At 46.2% G+C, this 26,098-nt stretch overlaps 1 protein-coding gene and 1 long non-coding RNA gene across 2 annotated transcripts in view; one reads left to right on the top strand and one right to left on the bottom strand.

The window, feature by feature from the left end:
* Positions 1-2,928: 2,928 nt before the first annotated feature.
* On the bottom strand, positions 2,929-3,472 carry LOC115247720 (uncharacterized). The gene is made up of 3 exons (XR_003886823.1): positions 3,410-3,472; positions 3,149-3,185; positions 2,929-3,069 (listed from the first exon to the last, which is right to left on the bottom strand). It is a non-coding gene; the product is annotated as an uncharacterized lncRNA (long non-coding RNA).
* Positions 3,473-11,124: 7,652 nt separating this feature from the next.
* Positions 11,125-26,098, top strand: part of rtn4r (reticulon 4 receptor) — a 30,691-nt gene continuing 15,717 nt past the window's right edge. Inside the window, exon 1 of the mRNA XM_029830177.1 lies at positions 11,125-11,949. Within this exon, the coding sequence (XP_029686037.1) occupies positions 11,928-11,949 (22 nt within the window). The 5' untranslated portion in view covers positions 11,125-11,927. The remainder of the gene's footprint in view (positions 11,950-26,098) is intronic.

Raw genomic sequence — 26,098 nt, 5'->3', positions numbered from 1 at the left:
TGTCTGTGAAGACGAGTGCATCATCGCTGGTAACAGGAGTGGGTGGCTGTCGCTACAGCTACCCAAACCTCCCACAGGCTCATCAGATGCAGCGGAGCTAAATCCAATCAATGGGATTCAGAGTGGCTCTAACGCTGCACATTCTCTCTCACACAGACAAAAACATTTAAATACAGGGAAAGAGGCTCTGATAAAAGCCTTGCCGGCCCTACCTGGTCCTTCTGCCGTCCAGCTGTTTGAAAATGGATAAAAGAAAAAAGAAGCGCAACCTTTTGGTTTCCCAGTCCTGTTAAAGTGCCTCAAAAGTTAAACCCACCCTTAGCCATGTACGAAGGCATCTTCTGAGTCAATGCTGGCAAATTACAAAGAAAGAGACAGCAATTGAAGGCTCAAACCATTAATTTCCCTGGAGAAAGCGTGCTCTCAGCTTGGAGGGCCAGAGTGACCTTTCACTGACAAGACTGGCGCAGAGGAGACAAGGATGGTGGACAAATGAGGCATTAGAATACAGGAACAAGAGGGGATGGAGCAGAATACAGACAACACGGGAGATACGTGTATATACTGCTTCAGAAGTAAAAGAGCAAACAATGTGTTTATATTGGATTTATGATTATTGCAATTGCTGTTGATGTGTGGATGATTTAGCTTCATTTATTTTATTACAGAGCCATTGTATATTTTAAGCATTGTGCATTTTTATTGTTTTAACATCCTTATTCTTTATTTCTTTACATTTCACACTCATATATTTCTCCTGGTTTTCATGGGTTTCAAGACTGAATTGAATTCCTGGATTACTGCAAACACCTGATGTTGCTTCTTCATGGGGTTTTTCCAGCCATTTTTTTTTACCTGATCTGTTGAGCAGTTAAAAAAAATACAGTTGACCACAAAAAAAAAAAGGTTCCAGGTTCATTCTGCTGGAAAAAGCCTTCAGAAGGCCGAAACCCTCAGGTGGACCTTGTCCTCCGGCTGACAGTGTAGGTGGGGAATTGAGAGTCACCTTCGTTAACACAGAGGTTTTAACATTGGCCCTCACTTCCTCTTCCCGCCCTCTGAAAGGGGGTGTGAGCATGACAGAACACTGTTCACACACAGAGGACCGAACACTTCTGCTGTCATTAATACAGCAAATTTTTAATTATAAAATTGGTGCAGTAATCTCATATTATACATCCCAGCCCACACAGGGGAAAAAATAACAGCAGCCTCAACAGTGACTAATAACACACACCCACTTCTTCAAGGCTAAATTGCACAGTTGCAACCTGAATGGAGTGGGTAAATATGCTCTATGCAGCATTTAATGACTGGTACATCTGTCAGTTGTGAGGGACGTGAATAGTGCACGGTGGCGCGGTGGTTTGCCTCATACGTTCTCGTCTGGTTCCTCTCCATATGGACATTGATGATTGGGTGACATCACCGGCGTACGAGTGACTTGTGTGAATAAGCCGAACTCTTATTGTTTTCATTTTACCACTGCATGCTTTTACCAATGTCCTGGAAATGTCTTTTAAACCGACCAGCCAACATTAGCTGAGAAATAAGGTTAATCTATCGCCACCGAGTCTGCGCACACTTCTTTTTTTCCCCTGGAACAGGTTGTCCCTGGTGTCCTTCCTGTCGCAGCGTAACAGCAGTACATGGATGACAAAAACATACAGTTCAGAGAGGATCATTTAATTGGGTCTGAGTGTATCGACTGGGCTCTGTTACCGGTGGTCAATACACCGAAGGAAGTGGTCAGAGGTGAGAAAAGCTGCCTACATACTCAAATGCGTTTTATTTTTTGTTCCTTCTCTGGAAAATGTGTAGTTGTGGAGCATGAGCTAGGGCCCAGGGAGGAGTTTCATCACCGTTCTGCTGATGGTGCTTAAGTTTGACTGTCCAAGTTGACACATTTCACTTCAGTGTGATACATTTGCTGTAGGTGGGAAATGCTGGATCACATATTCTGTAATGTAAATCTGAAAGTTCCAGTCCATTTAATCCCAGTGGCAGCTGCTACATTATTGAAGTGCCCCCTCTAAAGCCGGTCCCATGTGCAGTTCCTGGTGTTTAGTGCCTTTGTCAAAAAAGGGTGGAACTTTTCCCACACTAAAGATCAGATTTATATAGGGACAAAATCTTTAAATTGGAAAAATTGGCCTTGGATAAATCTCCCCTTTCCATAATATCCTCAGAGATGAGATATATTGCCATGTTAGGGGATTAAAACACCTCATATCAATATAGAGCGCATGCATCAGTCAACATAAATCGTGCTCACAATAACAGGGCAGCAAACACGACTTCCTGTGCCTTGTTGTTGTGCTGCGTATGTTATTGGTTTTGTCCCTGAGACCTCCCAGCTTGCTGCCGTTTATGGTCGTCAACGCTCGTGCCGGGTTTCTGCGTGATTCCTGACGGGTGAACAGGAATAACCTGCCTCCTGCTCAAAGTCTAATTGTGGTCAACAACTCAAGGTGAATAATGAAAGTGTTATTTCTCCTCTTTCATGACATCACGTGCACATCATAACAAATTAGCGAAGGTGGTTTCCACTTAATGGTGTTTACTGCTTGATGGTAGATGTTGAGACTTAATCGCATTTCCTTCACACGGCGTGAAACTAAATGTTTATCCTCGAGCCGAGCTCACGCGCTTGTTTCTAGGTGCTGTAAGTGCTCTGGAGTGACAGCAGAGATATTCACAAAGGCCGTTCTCAGACGAGATGGAAGAGTTTTTTCCTGCACACAAGCATTTTTTCTTCTTCACACCAATTAGGAATTTGATGAGAACGTGTCCATTATTCATCATAAAGCACGTCAGCCTTGTCAAAGCTCTACATAAGTGCTGTTAAACACAACAGCGCCAAGCAGCAACATTTGTCAGAAACACAGATACACTGTCTGTAGATGCTGTCGATCTTCTTCCACCAGCCCCTGACAAGGATTTAGCCCTGTGAAGATGCCTTACAGAGCTACCGGTAATTAAACTCCACGTTTCCATTGATCTCCTTTATCTCTTCCTACATCCTCCCGGTCTCTCGCTCCTCCTCCAATCTCTTCCCAAGGAGGGATCCTGAATAAATAATGTGGGGTTTTCAAGTGCGGTCGTGTTAATTGGCCTGTCTTTATGAGACCAGAGAGTTCTTTCTGACCTTTGGAGGAGAGAGCTGGTAGCCCAGGGCAAGATGCCTGCAGAGAGACAGAGTGAAGGTTGTTAGTCACGGGACCGAGTGGAGATGGTGGCCTGTTACTACAACAGGGATAGAGTTTCATCTCACAGCTCATTAGTCTGTCTAATGTCACCTCACACACTACTATTCTGGGTACATTTAATCATGCTATCTTAACTAATTGTATGGAAGTCAGGCAAATATTTTGCTCATTTAAGAAAACAAACGGAGAGATTCACGCACCGATGCTGTCAAAACTAATAGGTTTTCATGTTGAACACTGCTTAATTGAAGGCAAAAGCAAGCCAGACAGCAGGGAAGTTGTAAACAGGTGTTGGAGCCCTTGTAGAACTTGTGTTTCGGCATAAAAGCCACATGTGCTTCTCCGCACCCAAGGTAGCTCTCACCCCCGATCGCCTCAGCTCCTATTTCGTCAAAAAAAGGTAATGAACAGATAGCAGAGGAACTCTGGATCAAAGCAGCAGCTGGCTGATATAGTTGTAGTTGAGACAAATGAATACCAGATCATACTAGTCCAGTTTTGTCTTTGTTTCTCTGGTAGAGATTTTGTTATCTGGTTCACACACTTCTGAATAATAAACTGTTGTTAAATAACAGATGACCAAGAAACCAGCCCTGGGGACTCCATACGTCATTTTTATGAAGCCAACTACTCACTTGATCTTTTTTCTTTTCTAAAACAGGGACAATTCATTCTTTTCTATAAATAGAATACTAGATTATACTTCTGCCATCTTTGGCAATGAAATGGTCGACATTGAAGACTTTGACTAAAGCTTTGATCAAATCCCAGCAAGCTGGAGAGTCATGTCGACAGAACCAGACTGGGAAGAATGTTTTGCCTGTGGACGACAACAGGGCGATGCGATAATCCAAATCCAATCTAGTTCCACAATCCACTCTAGAGACACTGGAAATAATTGTGAAACAACATGGGAAATGTTGGAGAACGCCAGGACCCCTGGATTCATGAATCCATCATTATGTTGTTCATTTCTGGTCCTGATCATTCAACGAGCTTTTATACTGTAGTTTAATGTTACATCACCTATCCCGTGAGAGTGTGTGTGATATGTGTAAGCGTATTGCCCGGGTGGGTAGTATTGTTGGTGTCTCCACACTAGCGCATACGTGCTGCTCAGATCCAGCCCATTAATTCTGACACTGACGGGTCATCTTGCCCTGCCAACTATTTGTAATTTTTTAGTCGAAACTGTTTCGCTGTGAAATGAGGACTCCCTCCCTGCTCATGCCTGTGTGTGTGTGAGTGTGTGTAGGTGTGAGTGTGTGTGTGTGTGCTCTATGATCAGACTTACCCTCTCTCACCCTCTGACAGCGGATCTATTAATTCACACACCGCGTTCTCTGTGAGAACTGCAGCTTCATTCACATCACAGAGTTTTGAGGGCACCCAGGGTTTGTTTGGTTAAGTATGTTAATCTCCCCATACTTTGATCCTTTATTTAGTTTATTTTTAAAATCTTAAAATCTTTGTCACTGACTAAATCATCAACTTTCGCCACCTGGTTTTAAACTTTTAAAAAAAAGAACTTATAGATTTAGATTAAATTTTGTGTGGATTGTTTTTTTTATATGACAAAAGGATTCATTTAGTCAATTTTGCCAATTTTATTTATTTATTTTGGAGGGGGGGGGGGGGTCCCTCTTAAAACCTAAAGAACTTATGCTAATAGTAGTGAAACTCTTTCGTCTGTAGTAAATCGCTTGATCTTCCATCATCTGCGTGGGTAAACAGGCCCAGACAGATAAAACCCCGGATTATTTTTCACTGGAAACGTGACGACAGATTTGTGTTAAATATTCACACATCATTTAGAGTGGATTTTAAGTAATACATTAAGACAGCACGGGCCTTTCAGATATAATCTAGCTAGTAGACGCTGCTCCGCTTCTGTAATGTATCCAAGTTTTTAAGAAAGAGTTTAGATTCTCACCTCCGTGCTGCTTCTTAACAGTCTAAGAAAGAAGTTGTTGCATTTCCTTTAATTTCAGTCAAAACTGGCAAAGCCAATGCATCCTGGTTCAGGTTCAGATGCTGCTGCTGCTAAAGAACCTCTTCCTTGGGCCTTCTGTTAAGAGGCTTTCGGAGCCGAGGAAGGAAAAAAGATTAAAGGAAATGAATAGTTATGCAAGAAAAACTGACAGATGACTGATAATCTACAAAATATCACATCTGACATTCTTGCCGCTCTGCTCATTCTCCTGGTCCACCGTGGGCAGGCCGTCCCCATGCAGGCAGCGCATCACTTGTGCACGGCTTAGAGAATAAATACACACTGCATAAAGAATAGAGTCACTGCAAGACTGACTGTTGATGTCCACAGGCTGGGTATCGTCCAGAGAACGACGCGCTTCTGAAACATTCAACATCAGCCCACATTGAAATTCAAACAAGGAGACGTCACCAGGCTGCAGCGCATGTCACATATTATTGATGTAATGCTCTGATATCGATAAATCAAGCTCACAAGATCTCATTATGAGATTTCAACCTCATAAATGTGAACCTCCATAAATGTGAATGAGGATCGGCTTTTGGATTCCTGTGTTGGACTAAAGAGGATTCAAATCTCATGAAATGATCAAACTCTCTGAAAGAACTTGTGTATCCTGTTACATTTGCTGAAAAAGAAATGGCTGCAGACAGTAATTGTCTTGAAAAAAGCCAGGAATCGTATTGTGTGATGGGGGGGGGGCGCATCATTGCACTTCTTGTGATGCTTTGCCTGTGACTAATACAATAAGAGACGGGGGGGATGGAATAAGCTCATAATCCAGTCTGATTCAAAGCTACAATAAGATTTGGTGTAGGTTGGTGAACAGCAGGAGCCTCAAAATAGCCCGGCACTTGGTGACAAATCAAAGGCTTCCTGAATAATTTGATAGGTGGAACTCAAGAATTAGAGTGTTTCAGGTAATCCCTCACATTCCGGATGGATTTCTTCTCAAATTCAAAATTTAACAGCCACAAAATGAGATTGAGTGAGGTGAAAGGGCAGTTGCAGCGAGGCTGTCAGCAAAGATCAGTGAGGGAAGTGAGGGAAATTACCTAATTCCACTTAGAAAGTGTGTAATCAGCTTTATCTAGCAGGGAGATGGTATCACAGCCCTAAATACTCTGGAATGAGAAGGATTTAAGAAATGGGGAAGGGAGACAGCTCCGGCTGAGCTTTGCTGTCGGTTCACCCTGAACACTTTTAATCTGACCTGCACTGACCAAAAATCCAGCAATCGAGCAACTCGGTCTCATTAATGTGACATGACTTGTTTTGGTTTTTTTGTGTGAGACACTTTAGTGTCTAGTGTGTATGGCTGTTAGAAGAGCACAGCTATAAATGGCTACAAGAGCAAAGTCTTGGAGCATGAGGGTTGCTGCTTTTAAAATGAAATGAACACACAGGCTTCCAAATAAGAACCAATGAATTCAAATTTAGCCTTAATAAATAAATGATGTGGCATTTAAGGAAGGTTTTTAAGCATTAGCAAGTTTTCCTCCTTCAGAGTTGTCTTGTACTTGTAGATCATGTTGTTCTAGCTAGATTTGAAATGAGTGTTTAGTGTTTCGGTGCCTCCACAGAGCCGCTGAAGTGGCTCACATGTACTCTTCCTCTTCTAAAGTTTCTGCTCCTTCAGTCGTTGCACAGAACACACAGCGAATCAAGAAATGGGTGATTTGGAAAAAAAAAAAAAACTGGTTCATGCATCCATCAATGACTGATTCATATCTTAGCATGTCCATGTCAGACACTTGACTGCCCCCACATAATGGTTACTGACAGATTCATGCTTCCCTGTAACACAAGTTGCCCCATTTACAATGTTTTGAACCCACCCTGCAGGATCATTAACGCCTTTTTTGGCTGCAGTCACCCAGCACAGGAACATGGGTGGACTTTAGGTTGTTTGTGTCTCAGGCCTTAAGTCCGTTTTTAAAAAGCAAATGAAAACAAGCACCACACCGCGTCATCCAGAGCTGTGAGGGAAACGGTTCAGCCTTCATTCGGTCGCGATCTAATAAAAACCTGAAATCATGCAGACCCCATTTCCCGCCTGATTTGAAATCCCTTCCAGAGTCTCTGGTTTCAGATCTGATTTTATTGTACATTTTACGGATTGACTTTGGTTTCAAAGTGTGGGAATTTGTTGAGAATCAGGTGGAACAAAGTTAAAGCAAAATGATGAATTGATGTTTAAGATAAGCTCTGTTTTTTATTGGTTGCGTTAAAGTGCTCAGTTACTTTTTATATTTCATTATAATTGACACATCTGTCAATAAATGTCCTGGCTAGTTGAACAATTAATGATAATTTATACGTAAAGCATGTTTACATGAGGCCAAATCAACATTCACCTTCACTTCTCTGTTCACAAGGGTCATTCAAATCCATGTGGAGGAATGAGTGCACTTAAATTTGTGATTTAAAAGCGAGTCCACGCTGGATACAAATGTGATCTAATTAAAAAATGTCAAATGGAAGGAGGGAAGTGAGCGTGAGAGAGAGAGGGAGAGATTCAGGATAATTACAGCGTAAACAACTGCGTGTTGTCTTTATTTCGATAAATGGAAGAGATTATAGGTTGAAGGGGGGGGGGGCTCCTTCACTGCTGCTCTTATGCAGGCCGCCGAGGAAAATGAGCTGTCACCACATCTAAATGTTAACAGGGTTTTCACCCAGCGCAGGATTAGAATCGGACTCCCAGGCCTAATGAGGAAAAGCTTGGGGGGGGTCTGTGAAGAAGAAAAGGGTGAAAAGGCTCAGAAAGGGAAAGAATGGCTGGTGCGGACAGCAACAGCAGCACTCATTATCATGGCGACGGTGTCGGGATGCTCGAGAGTCACCTCCATTCAAGCATATCTGACTGATAATCAAAAATGTATTAATTAATGTGGTTTCTTCTGCCCCATTCAAGGCGGATGTGAAAGGCGTCCGTTCAGAGAGTCGGTTGAATGTACAATAATTTCATTTAGCGCAGCCCACCGAAGCCAGTGCCTGAGGACCACCTTCAAATTCCTTATTTATGAGAATTTAATAAGAAAGTTTCAAGCAGTTATATATCAACTGTGGGGTAAATTTAACTGCCTGGCCTGTGAATATGAGAGTATGAACTGTTGCCCTGAAAGTTCTGAAAAGCAAAGTGACTTCCATCAGTCTGAAATGGGGGCAAGTTGGGAACAAGCAGGACTCCCAGAGTGGGTGGTCTGGGGATAAGTGGCTCAGTGAGAGATGTCAGCAAGAGGTTCACAAATCTTCTGCGTAGATGGGAGAAAGTTCCAATAGGTCAGGAGTCCTCCAGCTCTCCAGCCTGGTCAATATAGGTCCAGACAGAAGCCCCTTCTCAGTCATAGACAACAGTAGAAGAGTAAATTAAGGACAGATTGCTTGGACAGATTGCTTGGACTAAACCAAGATGGAACTTTCATGCATCAATTCGAAGGGTTCGGACCTCAGACTGTTAAGATTTACCTTCCGCCATAGCAGCGACTCTCAGCACACAGTCGTCTAAACAATGTCATTGAATCAGAACTCTTACTTAAACCCGAAATGACCGTCCAACAGTCCCCATCCAACCCCACTTTGCTTCGGAGGAGCTGCAGAGAAGAATAGCCGCGTAATCCCGAATCCAAAGCTTTTGGCATCATCCCCAAGCAGACTGGAGGTGAGGTCTGGAAATTACCCACCGCACTGACGTGTGTCTGCAGTAATAGACATTCTGGACTTTTTAAACCTTGAAACTACAGGACATTTAGTTTACATGATTTCAGCATCCCTCTCTGTTGCCTCTTGTGCATGAATAAATCTATTTGTGACCAAATATTGCTGTTTGACAGGCGCGCGGACGGCCTTGGCTGCGTTTGTTCTTAGAAAACAACATTTCCAATGCAGTTTTAGTTAGTCTACCTTGAGACAAACCAATTGCTGCTCAGTTTTGACTGATTAGCAAACAAATAAAGAAAGGAGGCGCTTTAAAAGGAATTAGCTGATTTTTGTTACTCCACTTTGTAACTATTTTTTGTGAGTCACTCGTGTTTGATGCGATAGCAGACGTATGATCCTGAACACTCCTTGAGCAGGATCCATCGATGTACCGTACATCAATGGATCCTGCTCATCCTGCAGCCACTGGTATTTTCCCTGTAACTCTCCCAATAGAACCTAATTCAGGCGCTCATTCAGCGTTTGATCCATCAGACGCATGATGAAAGGATAGCAGAGCCCGAGCCTGCAGAGATCCATCACGTTGGAGACCCACTTGACCCAATTCACCATTAGCATGAATTAAAGATCCACAATCACCTTCTACGACGTGCCGAAGTTCTCCTCTTTGTTCATTTACAATCGCTCCTTGTGGCAGGACTCCAACCTCAACGCTCCCATGACAACATACCGGTGTCTCATTTGCTGGAGTGGATCATTGTATGTGTGTATGTCTGTGTGTATGTGTGTATGTCTGTGTGTGTGTGTCTGTGTGTGTGTTTGTGTGGGGGGGCATCTTGTATAATTAGGTGAGGGAGGAATATCAAACAGTTACATTATACCTGCCAGAAGACTACATTATAACACAAAGAGCTGAATAAAAGAAGGTAATTAGGCAGAGTTATGGAGGAAAGTCGCGTGGAAACGTTGGGTGCGTCTAATTCATGTATGGATTACTTAGCACGTGCAGGGATATGTGAACGAAGCGTACTCGTGTATTAAGTCGCCCGAGCACCGTTTCTTTTCCTTTCTCCTTGTGTAAACTCTTGTGAAATTCAGCAGAAGCAATGCCCTCATGCAGTGCACCCAAGGGCGCACACTGACAGTGTAGCTATGCATCACAGGGTTTCACACACGTGTTTGCCTGCATGCATGTAAGCGGGGAAGAAAGGAGGTGGGAGGGAGCGTGTTTGTGAAAAATGACATTTCCTTGTCTCATTCGCGGTGACCTCGTTCTCAGCGGGCCGCTGCGGCGGCTTTGGACTCCGTCTCCACTGGCCATCTGGCCCTGCGGACCTTCACTGTGAGTAAATACCAGGCAAGTGGCACGCTGATGTATTCTAATCGTGATTCGGTGTCGGCACCCGTTGTAAGCTCGGGATTTGCCCACCACACATATCGCCATTGCTCCCAGCGACACAGCCAACCTGGCCGCGGATCCTGGTGCCATTTCATCTTGTCTCAAAGGATTTTTCTGTTTCCATCAACACTTTCTTATCCGAAATATAAGGCATTATACAATTTAGTTGTGCTACCAGCAGAACATGCTTACTTGCTCTCTCTGATGGCAACAGAGCGTCTTCTTCCATTCATGAGACCCCCCCCCCCCCAACACACACACACACACACACACACACACACATCTTTGTTTCTGACGTCTATGTTTTGTACCCTCCGGTAGGGGGCGCTTGGCACCCAACTATAGTGCTGCCGCTGGTGGATCTAATCCTACTGGGTGTCAGCAAACCAAGCAAAGCCGCAGACGAGATGTGCTGTAATGAGAATTCCAGTGTGTGTCTGTGTGCAGTGGTGTGCGTGCTGCTTCATAGTGCAATCACTTTGTGGAAGCTGCAGTTATCATAGCATAAAGTCGTTTTCTATTAGTGGAGTCACTACAGGAAGATGTGATGGCGGACTACATTTACATAGACCGGGTTCTATATTTTAATTAATACCTACAGAGGCTAAATTATTCACGGGCAATAAAAGGCAATATCACTACCTCATCCTGTCCTTTCTGACCAAGTCGTCTTTATATTCCCTCTGCTTTGGGGAGAGGGAGGCGCTAGTCCCCCCAGCAGGATTCTTCTGGGGGTTATTTTCGTATGCATGTGCGTGCCTGGCCGTGTCCGATCCAGATAGATTCGCTTCACGTCACCTCCCCTCCCTGCCAAGCCGAACCACCGCCGCGACCGCCGCCTTCCCATAAAACATTCATCAGAGCGCAGCTCCGCACTGCGAGAGACGGGAGAAGTCTTTGGCATTAGTCTTAAAAGAACTTACTTATATTTACTGTTTGATTGTTTTTTAATCATCATTATTATCTTTATTCCAGCGCGTAGATCTGCCCGTGTTTGAGTCCTCTCCGAGGCCGTCGAGGCTGGAAAGGTTTCCATCAGAATAAGGACTCATCTCTGGATTATCTCTCTCTCCCTCTTTCCGCCGAACACCTCCCCCCCCCCCCCCCCTCTCCCTCCCCCAGCCTCTCCCTGGTAAACTCACTGTCGCTCGCCAGCACGGCCGACATCCGTGCGCACCCGCCTCACTTTTTGCGCGCACTTGCGGAAAACACACGTCGGGAGAAGTGTTCGGACTGGGCTGGAGCTGCAAAAATGGATCCGATACTATTCTCCGGCCGCTGATTCTTCGGCCCCGCCGTAACACTTTCTCTCTTTAAGCGCGTCCCAGATATATATTTTTTATATTTGTATTATTTTTTTGGTGGAGGAAGTCGAGACTACTGGTCTCATCTCGGATGTCTGAGTGTTTTTGAGCCAGCCGCCCAAATGACTGAGTTCGGGAGCAGCCAGCGACGTGGCTCCCCCCTTGGGCAGACATAGGGCTAAAGTTTGAAGTGTGCAGCGGTGCTCCAGGCTCTCCGTCTCCCACCGTGCTGTGGATTTGCAAAGATACCCTTAAATTACAAAAAACAAAAACAGTGGATATCCTGCCTGTCTGCGCTCACGCAGGGATTCATCTGACTTGGATTTATCCAGCCTCTGGTTATTACCCAGACCTAAATCATGAGGACCTTGATTTCTGATGGTGAGTAAGCATTCGAGCACCTTTGTAAAGTTTTTTGAGATGGATGAGTCCCTGCTGAGTTACTGCGCAATGATACGGGAACAGACACATCCGAGGCTAAATCGGATGTCCTAATTGGAATTTACTCTGCTGGCTTCTCCGAGGTTTGGTTTAACATCGACTGACGCGTAAAAACAGAAATCTAGTCTCTGCGGCAGCGACATTTGACTTCATCTGTATTCGATATCAGTTCTGGATACTGCGGATACAAACGACCTTGACTCAGTGGCTCCTAATTGAGTCATGATTCGGAGCGGATTTGGCGCGTCTTTATCTGTGTCCGTGTTTCTTTGTGCGCGTGTGGACGCGAGCGGGGCTGTGCGTTGCGATGGGCTGCTCACTGCGTTCTGCATAATACCGCACCTTAACCTGCGCGTCCCACCTGCCCGCCTGGACCCCGGTGGGCAGGATTGTGGGTGAAATGTGCAGATGGTCCGCTTGGCGGCTCGCTGGTGCCGCGTCACCGTCCGGCTTAATTGATGCGTTTGTGGCAACGTCCCGTTCAAGGTGCAGCTCAAAGTGGCGACAAGCGGGTCCGCGTTGCGTTCAGAGCATTTCATTCTGTCACATGTTTAAAAATAATAATAAAAAAAAAAAAACAGTATGGATGCGTGTGCGCGCCCACCGATGGGCGGAGTGAGAAGGAAGCACCTGGCACGTCAGTGCATGTTTGTTGCTGTTTTAAATAAACGTGTCCAGCACAGAGGGAATGATACTTGTGTGTGTGTGTGTGTGTGAGGGGGGGGGGGGTTATTACCGTGCGTGATGAGATAAGTGCAGAGCATGAGCCAACTTATTTCATCAGGAGCTTGTGGAAAAGCCTCATCTCCACCCACTCTGCCCCACCCCACACGCACTGCCTAAGCACTCACAGGACGCACATTCACACATAAAGTGCTTATGCAACATTCAGAACGCACTCCCCCTTCATCACGATGTTCATTACTTGGCTAAAACTGCCAGATTATGCTAAGAAAGCCACAGATTACGGGGGCCTACAGAGTAATTTCGCATCTTGCTCGTGCATTCCCTTTGATACGGCACAGGCGGATGCAGATTGGAACGCACGCAGTGGCTCTGTGTCCCCTCGATGCTTCAGGCAGGTTTTCATCTCCTGGCTTGCTGTAATTTATTATCGAGCTATGTGTCTGAGGGTTTTTCTTTTCCCCTGCTAAAATTATAACCAGTATTCCATTTTCAGGCTCCTGATTTAGGGGAGAAAATATGGCCTGTCGGGTCTGGTGTTGAAGGTGGAGGGTGAAGGGAGACTTTAATTTGCACTCTTTCACCCAGTTGGCGAATGATCAAATGGCTCGGTGGGAAAGCTTTTGCTTGGGGGTGCAGCTTCTCCCCCTCTGCTGCCAAGCAAAGCCAATAAAGTCTAAATGAATGGATAAAACCATTATGGTGGAACTGAAAGGCTTTCTTTTTAAAACACGCACAATTGAGGCCACCTTCTTTTTTCTTTTCAATTAGTTAACTTTGTTGTGTTTGGTGCCAAATAAAGTGCCCTACTTTTGCAAAAACAGGGCACAAGATGCACCGTCTGAGGAGGCAAGATAATGTAAAGAACACAAGCCCTTTTAAGTGGGGGGTGGTGGTGGTGGTGGTGGTGGTGGTGGTGGTGGTGGTGGTGGGGGGGGGGGGGGGGGGGGGGTGATGCCAAAAAACTAAATGAATAAATAACAACAGCTGATTTGCATAAGTGCTCTAGGTGGGATCAAACAATTGTTATATAATGACAACTAGACATAGCATCCTCCGGAGCCTGAAAGAGAATGTGAAATTGATCCAACTTTTTGATTGCACGCAGGGAGGGGGGTGTGGTGGTGTGTGTGGGGTGGGGGTGGGGGGGTGGGGGGGGTGAGGATGGACTGCGTGTGTGGGAGATAATGGAGAGGACTGGAGAGGAGTGATGGCTGGGAGGGAGCAAGGATTGTGCGTGAAATGGCCGATTCGGAGCGTAATACAATTAGGAAGCCGTTAACCACTCAGGGCTGTGGTATCAGAGCGTCTCTCCTCATGTACCACATGTTCACTGCCCGCGCCGCATGAAGAGGCTGTGTTTTCTGCACTTTTGTACCTAATTGGTCAGGGTCAGGGAAGAGACCTAAAGAGAAGCCCATGCTCTCTCTCTCTCTCTCTCTCTCTCTCTCCTCTTCCTCCAGCTCCCCGATGTACAAGGGACCATAATATAGCCACAGTCGAGTATACTGGTGATCAATACAACTGAAGTATTGATTCCTCCGCCAGGTGCTGAGATTTCTAGATTACATTTCAAGCTTCTTTTTCTCTTTAACCTGATTTTACAGAGTCCTGCTGCCTCTCTGGTCTCATTTATCCCCTTCTTCTGAAGTCTTAAACAAGTGAAGATGGTGCCACCAGCAAGATCCTTCAGCTGTGAAGGCTTGATGCCTCATTAACCTGAACCTGTAGAGGAGATAAGAAGAAAATCAGAGCAGCTGCCATTCTCCCTGATCACCACTAGAGGCTTATAATTGTCACCGAACTGGTTATTTAATTGGTGGTGACATGCGTGGGACGATCACGAGCCGAGGCGGCTGGTATCGCGTCACTGTGATGTGCTGGCCGTCATTATGTCCAAAACAGAATCAGCGATGTCGGTCAGACTCCTGAGCCAGTTTATCCTTCTTTGACAGCGACAGCAGAAGAATGAAGCTGCTGATGTTTTGCGCAGCGTAGCCTCGGCGGCATCAACGCAGCCGCTCGTGCACGTGACAGACTGCAGCAGGCAGATCTGTTATGCTCCCTGCATCCTGATGAGCGCACTCCTTCAGGGCTTTCTTTTAATTGGCCCCGCCCTCCATGTAGCAGCTGCATTTATTTGTACAATATAGGGACTCGTGCACTGAGCCACACACGCGCAGCTTCCCCAGTGATGCACGCGTGTACATGCTGGCCACAGATTATCCTTGGAACTATCTGCTGGAGGACATCCCAGTGTCCCAGACATTCACCTCTCCAGAAGAACTGAGTGGATAAGCGGGTTGAAACGTGGTATTTGTTTCCAAGGAGGCAGCTAGAAGGACAAAAATACACACAATAATAATTAAAAAACAGCATTTTCCCAATTTAGGCCCTTGATCTACTCTTAATCAGGGTCTCCTGCCCCACCACATTTTCAGCATGAATTTCTCTCTGTATTTTTTTTGCAAAGTATAAACAAATATAAACAGCAAATATGATTCAAGTACTTGTAAGCCAGTCTGCTAAAAGAGGGAGGACAGACTGGTTAGTCATGCAACTGTGGGCCGGTGAGGAATGCGAGGCCTCGATGGGATGATTTATTGATGACCTTTTTCAGAAAAATCAACCGTGGCATTATTAATGCCTTAAAAAGGTGCCTATGCATAAAAGATAAGCAGATTTTGGATAAAGAGGGGCTGCAATTTTGTTGTGCGTTGTACACAAGCAAGAGCACTGCACACGTTTCCCAAACGCGTTGGGCGGCAGCTCCCGTCACGCACAAAGAAAAGCAGCTAATGTGCCTTTCTCATGTCACTCAGCCGCGTCAGCGTCAGGTTTCAATCACATTGTTCGCGCCAAATCTTTGGAACTTGATATTTCTCCCTTTTATTCTCATGTATCTGTCAAAGAGGCTCGCTTGCTCTAATCCCGCCTCACATCCAAACGTGCGCATTGAGTTGGCTGAACATCGCCGCCGCTGATTATACCACAATGGGAGGCTGACTGATGGCCTAGTAAATTGTTAATTAGACAGAGCAGAAGCCGCTCCTAAATTAGACGCACGGCTGGAGCCACTGTCGGCCGTATAACTCAACTCTGCTCGGCTACTTTTCTCGCAGGCTGCCGCACCATCACGATAGAGAAAGTGGCTGCTTGAGACGCGGCCAAGGGCCTGCACACCGACACCCATCACAGTGTCAGGAGGTTAGCACCCAGCCAGAAAGTGCAGACGCACGTGTTTATAGCATTTACATGCCGACAAGTCGCGATAAGCACATTGTCATCTCTGTATGAACAGTTAAGACACTTAACACGTTTACACGTGTATCTGATCCGTTGATACTTGGCTCGCGGCATTTTGACATGATTGGACAGGTTTTGCTGACACGGGACCTGATCTGACGTCTAATAGGAAGACGCTTCAATTTTCCCTGCTCTTTATTTTAGCTGTGTTGATTTAGGCTGGGAGGTTAAATGAATACAGCAACGCTGTGATGGTTTTACCATCTGCTCTAGTTAGTCTGTTGGTTTCAGAGGCACCTGAGGTCATCCTAAAGTAGGGAGTCACTTTTTTGTTCGTTGTATTTATTCTAGCTGGTGTCTATAGGAACACTTCAGACGGGCCTAGAAAATCCAAGTATATGCTGAGGGTTTTTTTTGTTGTTTGTTGTTGTTGTGAAGGACACATACAGGAAGCTGAAGTCCGAGGGCTGCATATCTTAGTGAGCGTTCAAAGTTTGGCTGCATCCAAAGCTGGAAGAAGCACCTTGAGATGTGAGACAAAGGAGTCTAAGTAATACTGAAGACGGCGCCTTAGACAAAGCATCGACAGGGACTCTTCACCGTTTCCTGCTGCAGAGAGACACTCTTCCGTGGCAACCCGTGCACACTGAATGGATTTGGCCCCCTTTTTGGAAAATCTCATGCTGCTTTAAGATGATTTTAGAGTGTTGTTCTATAAAACATGCTAAAAATGTTTCCTTTTTCCAGACTTTCTAAGGTTCCCAGACAGACGTTTTCATGTCTGAGTTCTGCTGGCTGTTTATACTGCAGGTGACGGCGTTACAGTGTTTCCTCTAACTGTTTTACAGAAACAAAGCCGGCCCCATAAAAAGCGATCTGCCAGCTGAACAACGTCAGTGCGAAGCAGCAGCAGGATGTGCGATAAACCGCTAAAGCTCTGGCATGATGTGAAACAGAGCGAACAGTTACGAGATGAAATTTGTTGGATTACACGCCTCAGTGCCAAAGATTTCTGTGTTTCTGTGGCGCTATAAAGAAATTGTATCTGCTCAAATCACACTCTGACGTTAGCGACAAAGTGGTTCCTAAATGCAAATGTTTTATACATAATTGGACATAAAACTGGGCCAAATAATAACCTTGGATGTTCAATTCTGACGGTCTTTTATAGCATAACCCAACAGATCAGCGGCCGTTTGATGTCCTTGGAATGGGACTCAGTCATCAAATAAAGAAAATAGAAACCCGAAACAGAAGACAGACATTAAATTGCATGGCAACATCACATCCAGCGCAGCTGAACAGACCCAAACCATTTTTTAAACTCTGTGACAGAATGTGCTTTTATTTATTTACGCTCCAGTGCATTCACAACAGCAATACGGCTCCCTGCGAGCACAGTAGGTTATTCACAGCTCAAATATGTATGACGAGCCCCCCTCAAAGCAAACGGGTCTTCACTCAGCAACTTGGCGGAAACTGATCCGTTAGATGCAAAAGCTCATTCCTGAGGCCCTAATCGTATGTAACACGCGCCGTTCGGGACCTTTTCCACTGGAGAACGGCAACATTTCGGCACCCGGTGGATCTGACTTTGGTACGATTTGTGGAGCAGGAAGTAAATTATGCAGCGGTGGCGTTCCCGCCCCTCCCTTACAACCTTAGAACCATCATTCTGGAGCAACAAGACGAGACTACAGTTTATCCTCGTGCAGCAGGACAGAGACGTCTGAGGAGGAATCAAATACCAGTCTGGCCTAATCAATACGTGGGCTTGTCTGTTATGTTGGAGCTTTTTCGGATTCTTCACTTCGACCTGCCTCGCCGTCACATACCTCCATTTTTTTTGTCACCCCCTCACTCCTGACCCCATTACCCTTTCTCCCACTCCCCCCCCCCCATCCCTCATCTCCCTTCCCTGACTCTCAGGTGTAGATGCTGATTATCTTGTGTAGACATCAGGCCGTGGCAAATTAAATGTGACCGCAGCTCGCTTGCCAGAGCATCCATTCTAATGATATCTGTAATCTGCCGGGCTCAGGAGAGACAGCAGGAGGGGGTGGGGAGATGGAGGGATGGTGATGATGACGGAGGAGGACCAGCGACGAAGCTGGTGTTTCACCCTCAGGGAAACACCAACATGACGTGTTTGTGTGGTGGTTTTATGCACCGCAGCGCCTCATCAAAAGCCCAATAAGCAGTCAACATCACATTCTGAGGCCTATTTAATGACAATCCTGTAGTGTAGGTCAAACTTTATCAAGTCCCTCGAGCCTTCCGCCTGGTTATCTTTATGCTCCATAAGTGCTGGTTTGACACCTTAATCCTTGAATTATTGCTTTTAAAGCAACTTCATGTGTGTTTGATGGGCTGTTCAGCTATAGATCTGGTGCTTGCCATAATTACCTGGGTTTTGTCCATATTCCAGCAAATATTGCCTCCAGAATTTCAGAACACGCGACTCCTGTTTCCAGTCAGCGGCTAAAATGAACATGGATGGTTCTGTGCTGATGGTTCTGTGAAAGATTTGTGCACGAAGGAGACCTGTAAAAAAAAGACAACAAAATTTTCCCAAACTCCAGCAGAATCCCTTTTGACATTCAGGATCACAGAGTGCAGAGGAAATGGACTTGATGAGGGAAAAGATCGTACGGGGGATATTCCGCTGTCACTGTCTCGCACTCATCAGTTTGGCTGAGTTTCCAAAGCCTCCAATCAGAAATGCGCCTGGTTTTACATGGCCGTCCGTGCTCCCAGCAAAGCCGTCATCACAGCAATTATTCCGGCGAGGGAGATAAGCGCTGCCAACACTCCATCTCGAGCTGTAAACAAATTATGCTGAGGGGACCTGATGATGTCTGCACGAGAAACAAAATAATCTGGGTCCAATTCTGACGGTCCCACTGTGGGTCCTCAGCCAGCTGAGGCTCCTGGGACAACGGAAGGTGGCTGTTGCAGCTGAACCCTCCAGACGGGCTTTACCGTGTGCTTTCTCACCCCCCTCGGATTCCATTAACAGGAAGCTAATTTCACATTTCATGTATAGTCTGAGGTCCCAGTTTAATTTGATCTCAGGTATGTGCAGGCTCTTCTGTTTTGCAGAGACTCCTGGTGGTTTTCAATCCATCTTTCAGTGGTTTTGCTGTGGGTAATTGACAGGTTATGTTTGCCCCCCCTCCGCCGCTCCCGTGAAGGACGTTAGCATATTGAGTTCCGCGCTGGGCTGTGAAGTGATTTTCACCAGAGGTTTTTTATTTTTTCGGGAAATGCATGAACGTCGGCACATTATACGCCCGAGAAATACGAGAAAGGCGAGTGAGCGCACACACTTTTGCCAAGCTTGAACGCACTCCGGCGAGATGAGCTTGACATACGTGCACATACGGACGCCGGCTGATAGAGCCCCCCCGCTGCTTTGCTGACTGCCGCACAAAGTTAGAGAGGCGGGCCACATTTTCTTGGAGACGTGGCCCATTTCCGTGACTGCGGTTACCTCTGGAGAATCTACGTAGCTACGTAGCCATGTTTACTCAGTCGCCACACCCACGTTGCTGGACAAAATACACCAGAATTCAGTGGAAATTCTTGATTTATAAAAGCGTTCTTCACATTTCCTGATGCGTAAATTATTATTCTTATCTGCTTTAATGGTTTTTCCTTCAAATTCAAGAGTTAGAAAAGGAAAAATCCCCCCCCAGTGATTCCTTTTGGCCTGCAGAGTTTAGCATCGTGCATTAGGAGCCAGTAAAGAGTTCATGTGGCTTCAGAGCATCGAGTCTCATCACGGCTGTCCGAGTCCTGGGCGAGGCATTAGTCAGCAAATGGAGGCGCTGTTGAATGGGAACTTTAGTGGGTGAAAGGGGAGATTGTTTACCAGCACAGACTTTATGGGCCTCCTTTCTCTGGCTCCGTCATCATCTCCATCATAAATAAATTGGAAATAAAGCCCAAACCCATCATTTGTGAAGAGCTGTGGAAAAATTTAGTTTGACAAGCAGATAATGTGCAAAATAAGTAGAAAATAAGATGATTTTGGGGACTTTTTACAAACCCAATTTTAGATGTATGTTTAGGAGTTATTGATCAGTATTCTGATTGTGGTGATGTAACATATTGGTAAATATCATTGATCTCTACCTGTATTTTTAAGAACTGGCAGAATTTCAAAATAATTAGCCTGTAGCTTTAGCTAGTAGTACGTCAATGATATCGTCAATGTTCTAATCTTAGCAGCACAAAATCTGCGAGGAAGGCTACAAAAGCCAAGCTAGTATCCAGTAATCATTTAAACGCACTTGAGGTGTTTTCATGAATGAATCATTTTGCTGTACGAGCTCTAAACCTCCATCCAGTTGTCATCTTCATTCAAGTGTGATGTCATGTTTGGGATTAATGTTTTCCTGAGAACACGTTGCCAAATTGAAAACAGCCATGTCTCTGTAGCTCCTTAAAAAACCTGTTTATCTTATTGTGAAGGGATCTTGTCAAAATAAAAGCTGCTCCACGCCGCGCCAGCAGGCCCTGCCGGCGTTTTGTCTGCTCAGGTGAAAGAGTTTCTCGACGTTGCGTTCCTGACATTGAGCAAACTCCTCTGTAAGGATTCCTGTGTCAGTACAGCCGCGCTCTAATTACGCCTATTTTATATCAGTACGCGGGGTGAGCACCGGCTGATATGGCTCTGGAGTCTGCCCGCTGCCACCGCCCCCCCTCCCTGTGCAGCGGCGAGATACCAGTGTAACATTATCGACTCCTTATCCGTTTAGCGAGAGAATCAGCTGAGTTTATGACTAATTAAAGTCATTAAAAGGAGCACATGCTAATGCATTTTTGCACAGATAACGGAGACATGGGCGGCAGTCAGTCTCGCTTTGCTCACAGGTCAAGATGAACATAATTAACTCGGTATTAAAGTGGCGGCGTAACGTGTTCACCAGCTATTTGACAAGGCTCGTGGCCTGCGTGGATGGTCTGATGTGAATGTGGTGGAAGCCAGGACAGAATCCAGAACAGCTACCCAACAGCTTGAAGACTATAGAGGAGGGTGTCGCTTACGCAGGGGGGGGGCGTGCGGGAAGCGTTGCAAATCTTTTAATAGAAATAAAACATCAGCATCCTCACGCAGCTCGCACCTGTGCTGTTCACAGCGATGAGATTGGAGGACCCTGGCGCTAGATGATACGCTCGGGAGATGGGGGCGGGGGCTCTGGCAGCATTGGATGTTTCCTTTATGGCGCCACAGCGTTGCTCTGGAGGAACATTAAAGAACAAATCCTGTGCAGAAACACTGGGTTATGTCATCGGAATTTACATAAAAGAGTCGGGCGACGCGGGGAATTTTGTAACACAGTTGACTAAGTTGTCTCCAAGTCATAACGCATTTATTTCCATGCAATTCTCATGGCAGATTATGCAGGCTGAAGGCGTGAGTTACTTGGACCGTGCAGCTATTATTTAGGAGTTGACAACAGCCTGCGGCCTCCTCCCGCTGGTGTCGACTCCCTGCAGACATTTTCGAATCTATATACTAAAATCTCCCCTCCTCTCTGTCTACTCACTTATGTTTCTGTGTTTCATGCTCGAGTCCACTCATCTAGGTGTCACAGATTTACAGAGCTTATCTGAACGTAAAATACTGGTGTTGGTGTTGATTTTTTATTTTTATTTTGGTTATTTCTTAGCTTGAAGGTTTATGTATTTCTGGAATGTTTCGGGACCCTTTCTCTAAATCTCTGCCTGTATTAATGTTGCAACAGGCGACGTTACAGAGGTTGAAAGGACCAAACAAAGGCGGGTTTCTGCCACCAGGGGCAGGATGAAAGCAGGGTGGGGGGGCTTGCAGAGTTTCTCCACCCGAGGTAAGCGGTTGCTACGCTGAGTCTGCAGTTATCTCTCATCCACTGTGCTGAATACAGGAAGATGGGAACGGGAAGAGAAAATAGGACTAGGCATTCAGTTGCCAGATTGACTCCATCTTCAAAGAGATATTAACATAGAGCCCGTTCCCCTTTTATCTTCCGCTAATTTCAAGGATGCCAGCCCAAATTAAAATGCAGTGTGACTGAAATGAACCTTAAATATCAGGGGCGTCATGGAGGGAGCGAAGGAAGTCCAAAAATAGAATTTCTCAGGTTGGCAAATTACTTGATAGGCAGAAATTTGCAGCATCTCTGCTCCCATTTCCTTTGCTAATCCATGCAGGTCATAATATTCCAATCATCTGGGTATTAAAGAGGAGCAGGCTCAGAGGCATCTCCATTAATTACTGAAAATATACTTTTAATAATGTAATAACAGATGTATTAACATACAGTAATGAAATTACACCACTAAGATTAGACATTAACTAGGAACACAAGGCTCTGTTCTCATTTTCCAACCTCTTTTGGGGGATTTAAAATTGGAATTTATGGCAGCATGGAATGAAAACATACATTTTTGAAGAAAGGCAGCACGGGAAGGGGGGGGGTGGAGTGCTCCCGATAAACCCTCCAGATCAGCGTACAACAACAATTTTTTCCTTTGTTCTCTGTCGCCCCGACGCCATCCATGTTTCGTCATCCTCGTGTTTCTTTGAAAGTGCCATCGGCCCTCATGTTTGTATCACAATACTTCCTGTAAATTTGAACTGGGCCCCCCCCAGCAGGAGCACGCACCATCTTCCATCCATCTCTGGTGGTCCCAGCTGCCAGCTGGTCATGCCAGAGCCTGCGCGACTCTGCGCTTCTTAATAGATGATTCCCGCCGCCTGTTCCCCCGTGTGACGGCGCCATCAGCGACACGGAGTGGTTAGGATGAAACAGGAAGTGGGGATTTATGCGGGATGTTGTAGCTGGGGTTGGCTTCTGATGGTAAATGATCAGACTGGCGCGTTTGGGAACGCTGGGAAATGCAGATCGGCAGAGGAGGAGAGGCGGCGCTTGCATACTAATGCCGACCTATGGATCCTTGTCTCTCTCTTCGGGTTCTCTCCATCAGGGCCGTCAACGTTCACATTTGCTATTCAAACATAATGATGTCTCAGCGAACACGCGGCGTTCCTTCTCCTCCATATAACCTGGCTCCTATATGAACCTCCTCGGCTCGGTGTGGCTCATAATTCTCCTATTCTCTGAACCGCGTGCAGCCGTCTGCGCTGCACACAGGCAACTTCCTGTACCGTCTGGAAACAGATATGAGGATGATAAGATAGAAGGTAATTCATAGAATGTGTCCATTACCTGACCACAGCGAGCGTGAGGCGATGTGATGGAATCTACTAGATTAAATCCAACATTTGATAGGTCAACCGGTCAAACAGGAAACCTCAGAAGCGTATACGTGCACCTGTCCTCCTGACTGGCTTGTGCACGCTTTTGCTTTGACCCCCACCTTGACAGCTTGCGTTTGATACTTTGCTGAAATCAAATTGCTTTTTTTTACCGTTTTATTTTGCAAGACGTCTGTGTTAGACTGTTAGTAGAGATGCTCAGGAATGGCTGGATGAGGGGATCAGGCTCAAAAGAATAACAAGTGAAGAGGGTCTGAAATAAGTGTTTTTGAGGGTTGAGGATTCAATCCAGCTTTATTTTATACAGCATCTGTCACAATCAAGATTGTTTCAAGGAGCTTTACAGAAACCCAGCGTCTGACACGCAAACAGGCAAAAGTGGCAGCAAAAACCCCCTCTTAACAGGAAGAAACCTCCAGCTGGAACAGGCTGGTTAGATGGGTAAAAGGAGAGGAGAGGAGAGGAGAGGAGAGGAGAGGAGAGGAGAGGAGAGGAGAGGAGAGGAGAGGAGAGGAGAGGAGAGGAGAGGAGAGGAGAGGAGAGGAGAAGATACATTTGTTCATTGGTTCATCAATAAAAAGAGACAGAAGGACATTCCGAGACAGAAAATATGAGTAATTACTAAAAGCAGCTACAGCTGCCGCTGCCACTGCAGCCGCTACAGCTGCCGCTGCCACTGCAGCCACTACAGCTGCCACTGCAGCCGCTACAGCTGCTTTTAGTAATTACTCATATTTTCTGTCTCGGAATGTCCTTCTGTCTCTTTTCATTCCGAGACAGAAAATATGAGTAATTACTAAAAGCAGCTACAGCTGCCGCTGCCACTGCAGCCACTACAGCTGCCACTGCAGCCGCTACAGCTGCCGCTGCCACTGCAGCCGCTACAGCTGCCACTACTACAGCTGCTGCTGCCACTGCAGCCGCCACAGCTGCCACTGCAGCCGCCACAGCTGCCACTGCAGCCGCTACAGCTGCCACTACTACAGCTGCTGCTGCCACTGCAGCCGCTACAGCTGCCACTGCTACAGCTGCTGCTGCCACTGCAGCCGCCACAGCTGCCACTGCAGCCGCTGCTGCGTGTCTCACCTGCTCTTCAGTCCCACCAGCAGCCTGCTGCCAGAGCTGCTTTGGCTTTGTCACAAATCCCAGTCTAGCATCTCTGCAGCATTTGTGACAGCCAGAATTCGACAAGACAAACAGGAGGCTGGGGGAAAAATGAGGTGGTGGATTCTTAGATCATTCAGGAATGAAAACATTTATGGGTGCTTAAACCCGTCCCCACGCATTGAGGACAGCAGTGACCCAAAACCTTTCCAGGGCAGACAGATTTTCTGCCCTGGCTCCACATAAGAGGGATGCAGGAGGTCTCCAGTGGCCTCCTGGTGTCTATTTAAGGAGCAGCAGCTCTCTGCTCTCTATTCTTTGGCAGCTGTTGGAGGCCTGCATGATGGATGTGGTCACATCTCTCAGGCTGTCACGCTGTCCCGATGAGGCGATACTTTATCGGCTTGGGTCTATGAACCGTGTCTGCCGTCGCCTCTTAGGGGGAAGTTAAAGTAGATAGAAATTCAACACGGTGACCCTCCTAATCTACGAAGCCAGCTGCCGAGGAGCGTACGTTTCATCAGATAACCTGTTGTTCGGAGGACGTTTGTAGAGTTCGCTGCCCGATTCCATCGACAGGGGAGCGAAGTGAAAACACCTAATACATAATGATCTTTTCCAGTCGTCCATGTCTAGCTGTCTGCGCCTCTTTCGGACGGTGTATTTCTTTGCCAGGAAACATCAGCCGGCAGTGGCAGCTTTCCATGGGGGCAAGATGATATCTGCTGGAATACGTGGGAATAGGTTCATCTCTAACAAACGACAGACTAGAGCAAAGCATCACTACGGCGGGGGTGGGGGGGTTACCAGAGCTGACCTCCGCAAGAGGTTGGAGATGCAAACAGGGAAAGTGCAACAGAGCCGATAGATACAAGCAGATTTCCGGCTCTTGTTTGCTTATCCCTGCTTTGTGCCGCGCTAGGAGGAAATATATATTTAAAAAGGAGCGTAATCCACAAAGTCTCTTCCCCTGCACTAAGAAGACAGCTTTGCATTTGGGGTCCTAAGCTCTGCCCAGCTCTATCTGAGGGCAGCGTCCACACAGGAGACGGTATGACCCCATGTAATTGTTGGGAAGAACAGGCGCTTATCTGGGCCGTGCACGGACCTTTGCTCTGGTTTGGAAACATCAGATTGTACCCTCCGTGTCCAGTTTCGCACGGCGCTACCGTAAAGATCAGATGAAACATTGTGGGAGAAATCCATTGAATAAGAAGCACTTTTTTCTTTGTACTTTCCTTCCGCGGCCCTTTCGCCTTTTGTATCGTGCGCTGTGTAAAGCAGTTGCGGGTAAGACGGCACATTTGTTCCGGCGAAGGAAGCAGAAATGCTTAGATAAGAGGTCTAAGTATCACAAGGCCTGCACCAGTCTTCCATGCTTTGTTACATCAGAACGGGAAGGCGGGGGAGACGGCAAACAAGGCCCAACAGAGGCCAGTTAGGAGTCAGATTGCAACTTTTAATTAGGAATTAGTCAGTCGTGTCCTTCAGTTTTATCTGCTTCATCTAACCGTGCTCATCTTTTCTCCCGGTGTGACACTGGTCCTCGAGACTGGAAGAAGCAGGCCGTCTTCTTCTCAGCCAGTTTTACCTGTTTTTATCACCGTGTTCTGTGTTTGTGAGCTTGTTTGTTCAACTATTGATGCTTCAGCCAGCCGATTGATGGTCTGAATCTGGATCCATCTTCTTTGATACAAAGACCGGATTCGCGCAGCCTTTCTGTAACTTTTGTCCAGTCAGCACATCGCCTCCCTTTATTTGCTGCTGTGTTTGCGATTGTTGGAACCT

Source organism: Takifugu rubripes, chromosome 21 (assembly GCF_901000725.2).
Source record: "Takifugu rubripes chromosome 21, fTakRub1.2, whole genome shotgun sequence".
In the NCBI taxonomy this organism is placed as follows: domain Eukaryota; kingdom Metazoa; phylum Chordata; class Actinopteri; order Tetraodontiformes; family Tetraodontidae; genus Takifugu; species Takifugu rubripes.
This window is presented reverse-complemented; position numbering and strand designations above follow the sequence as displayed.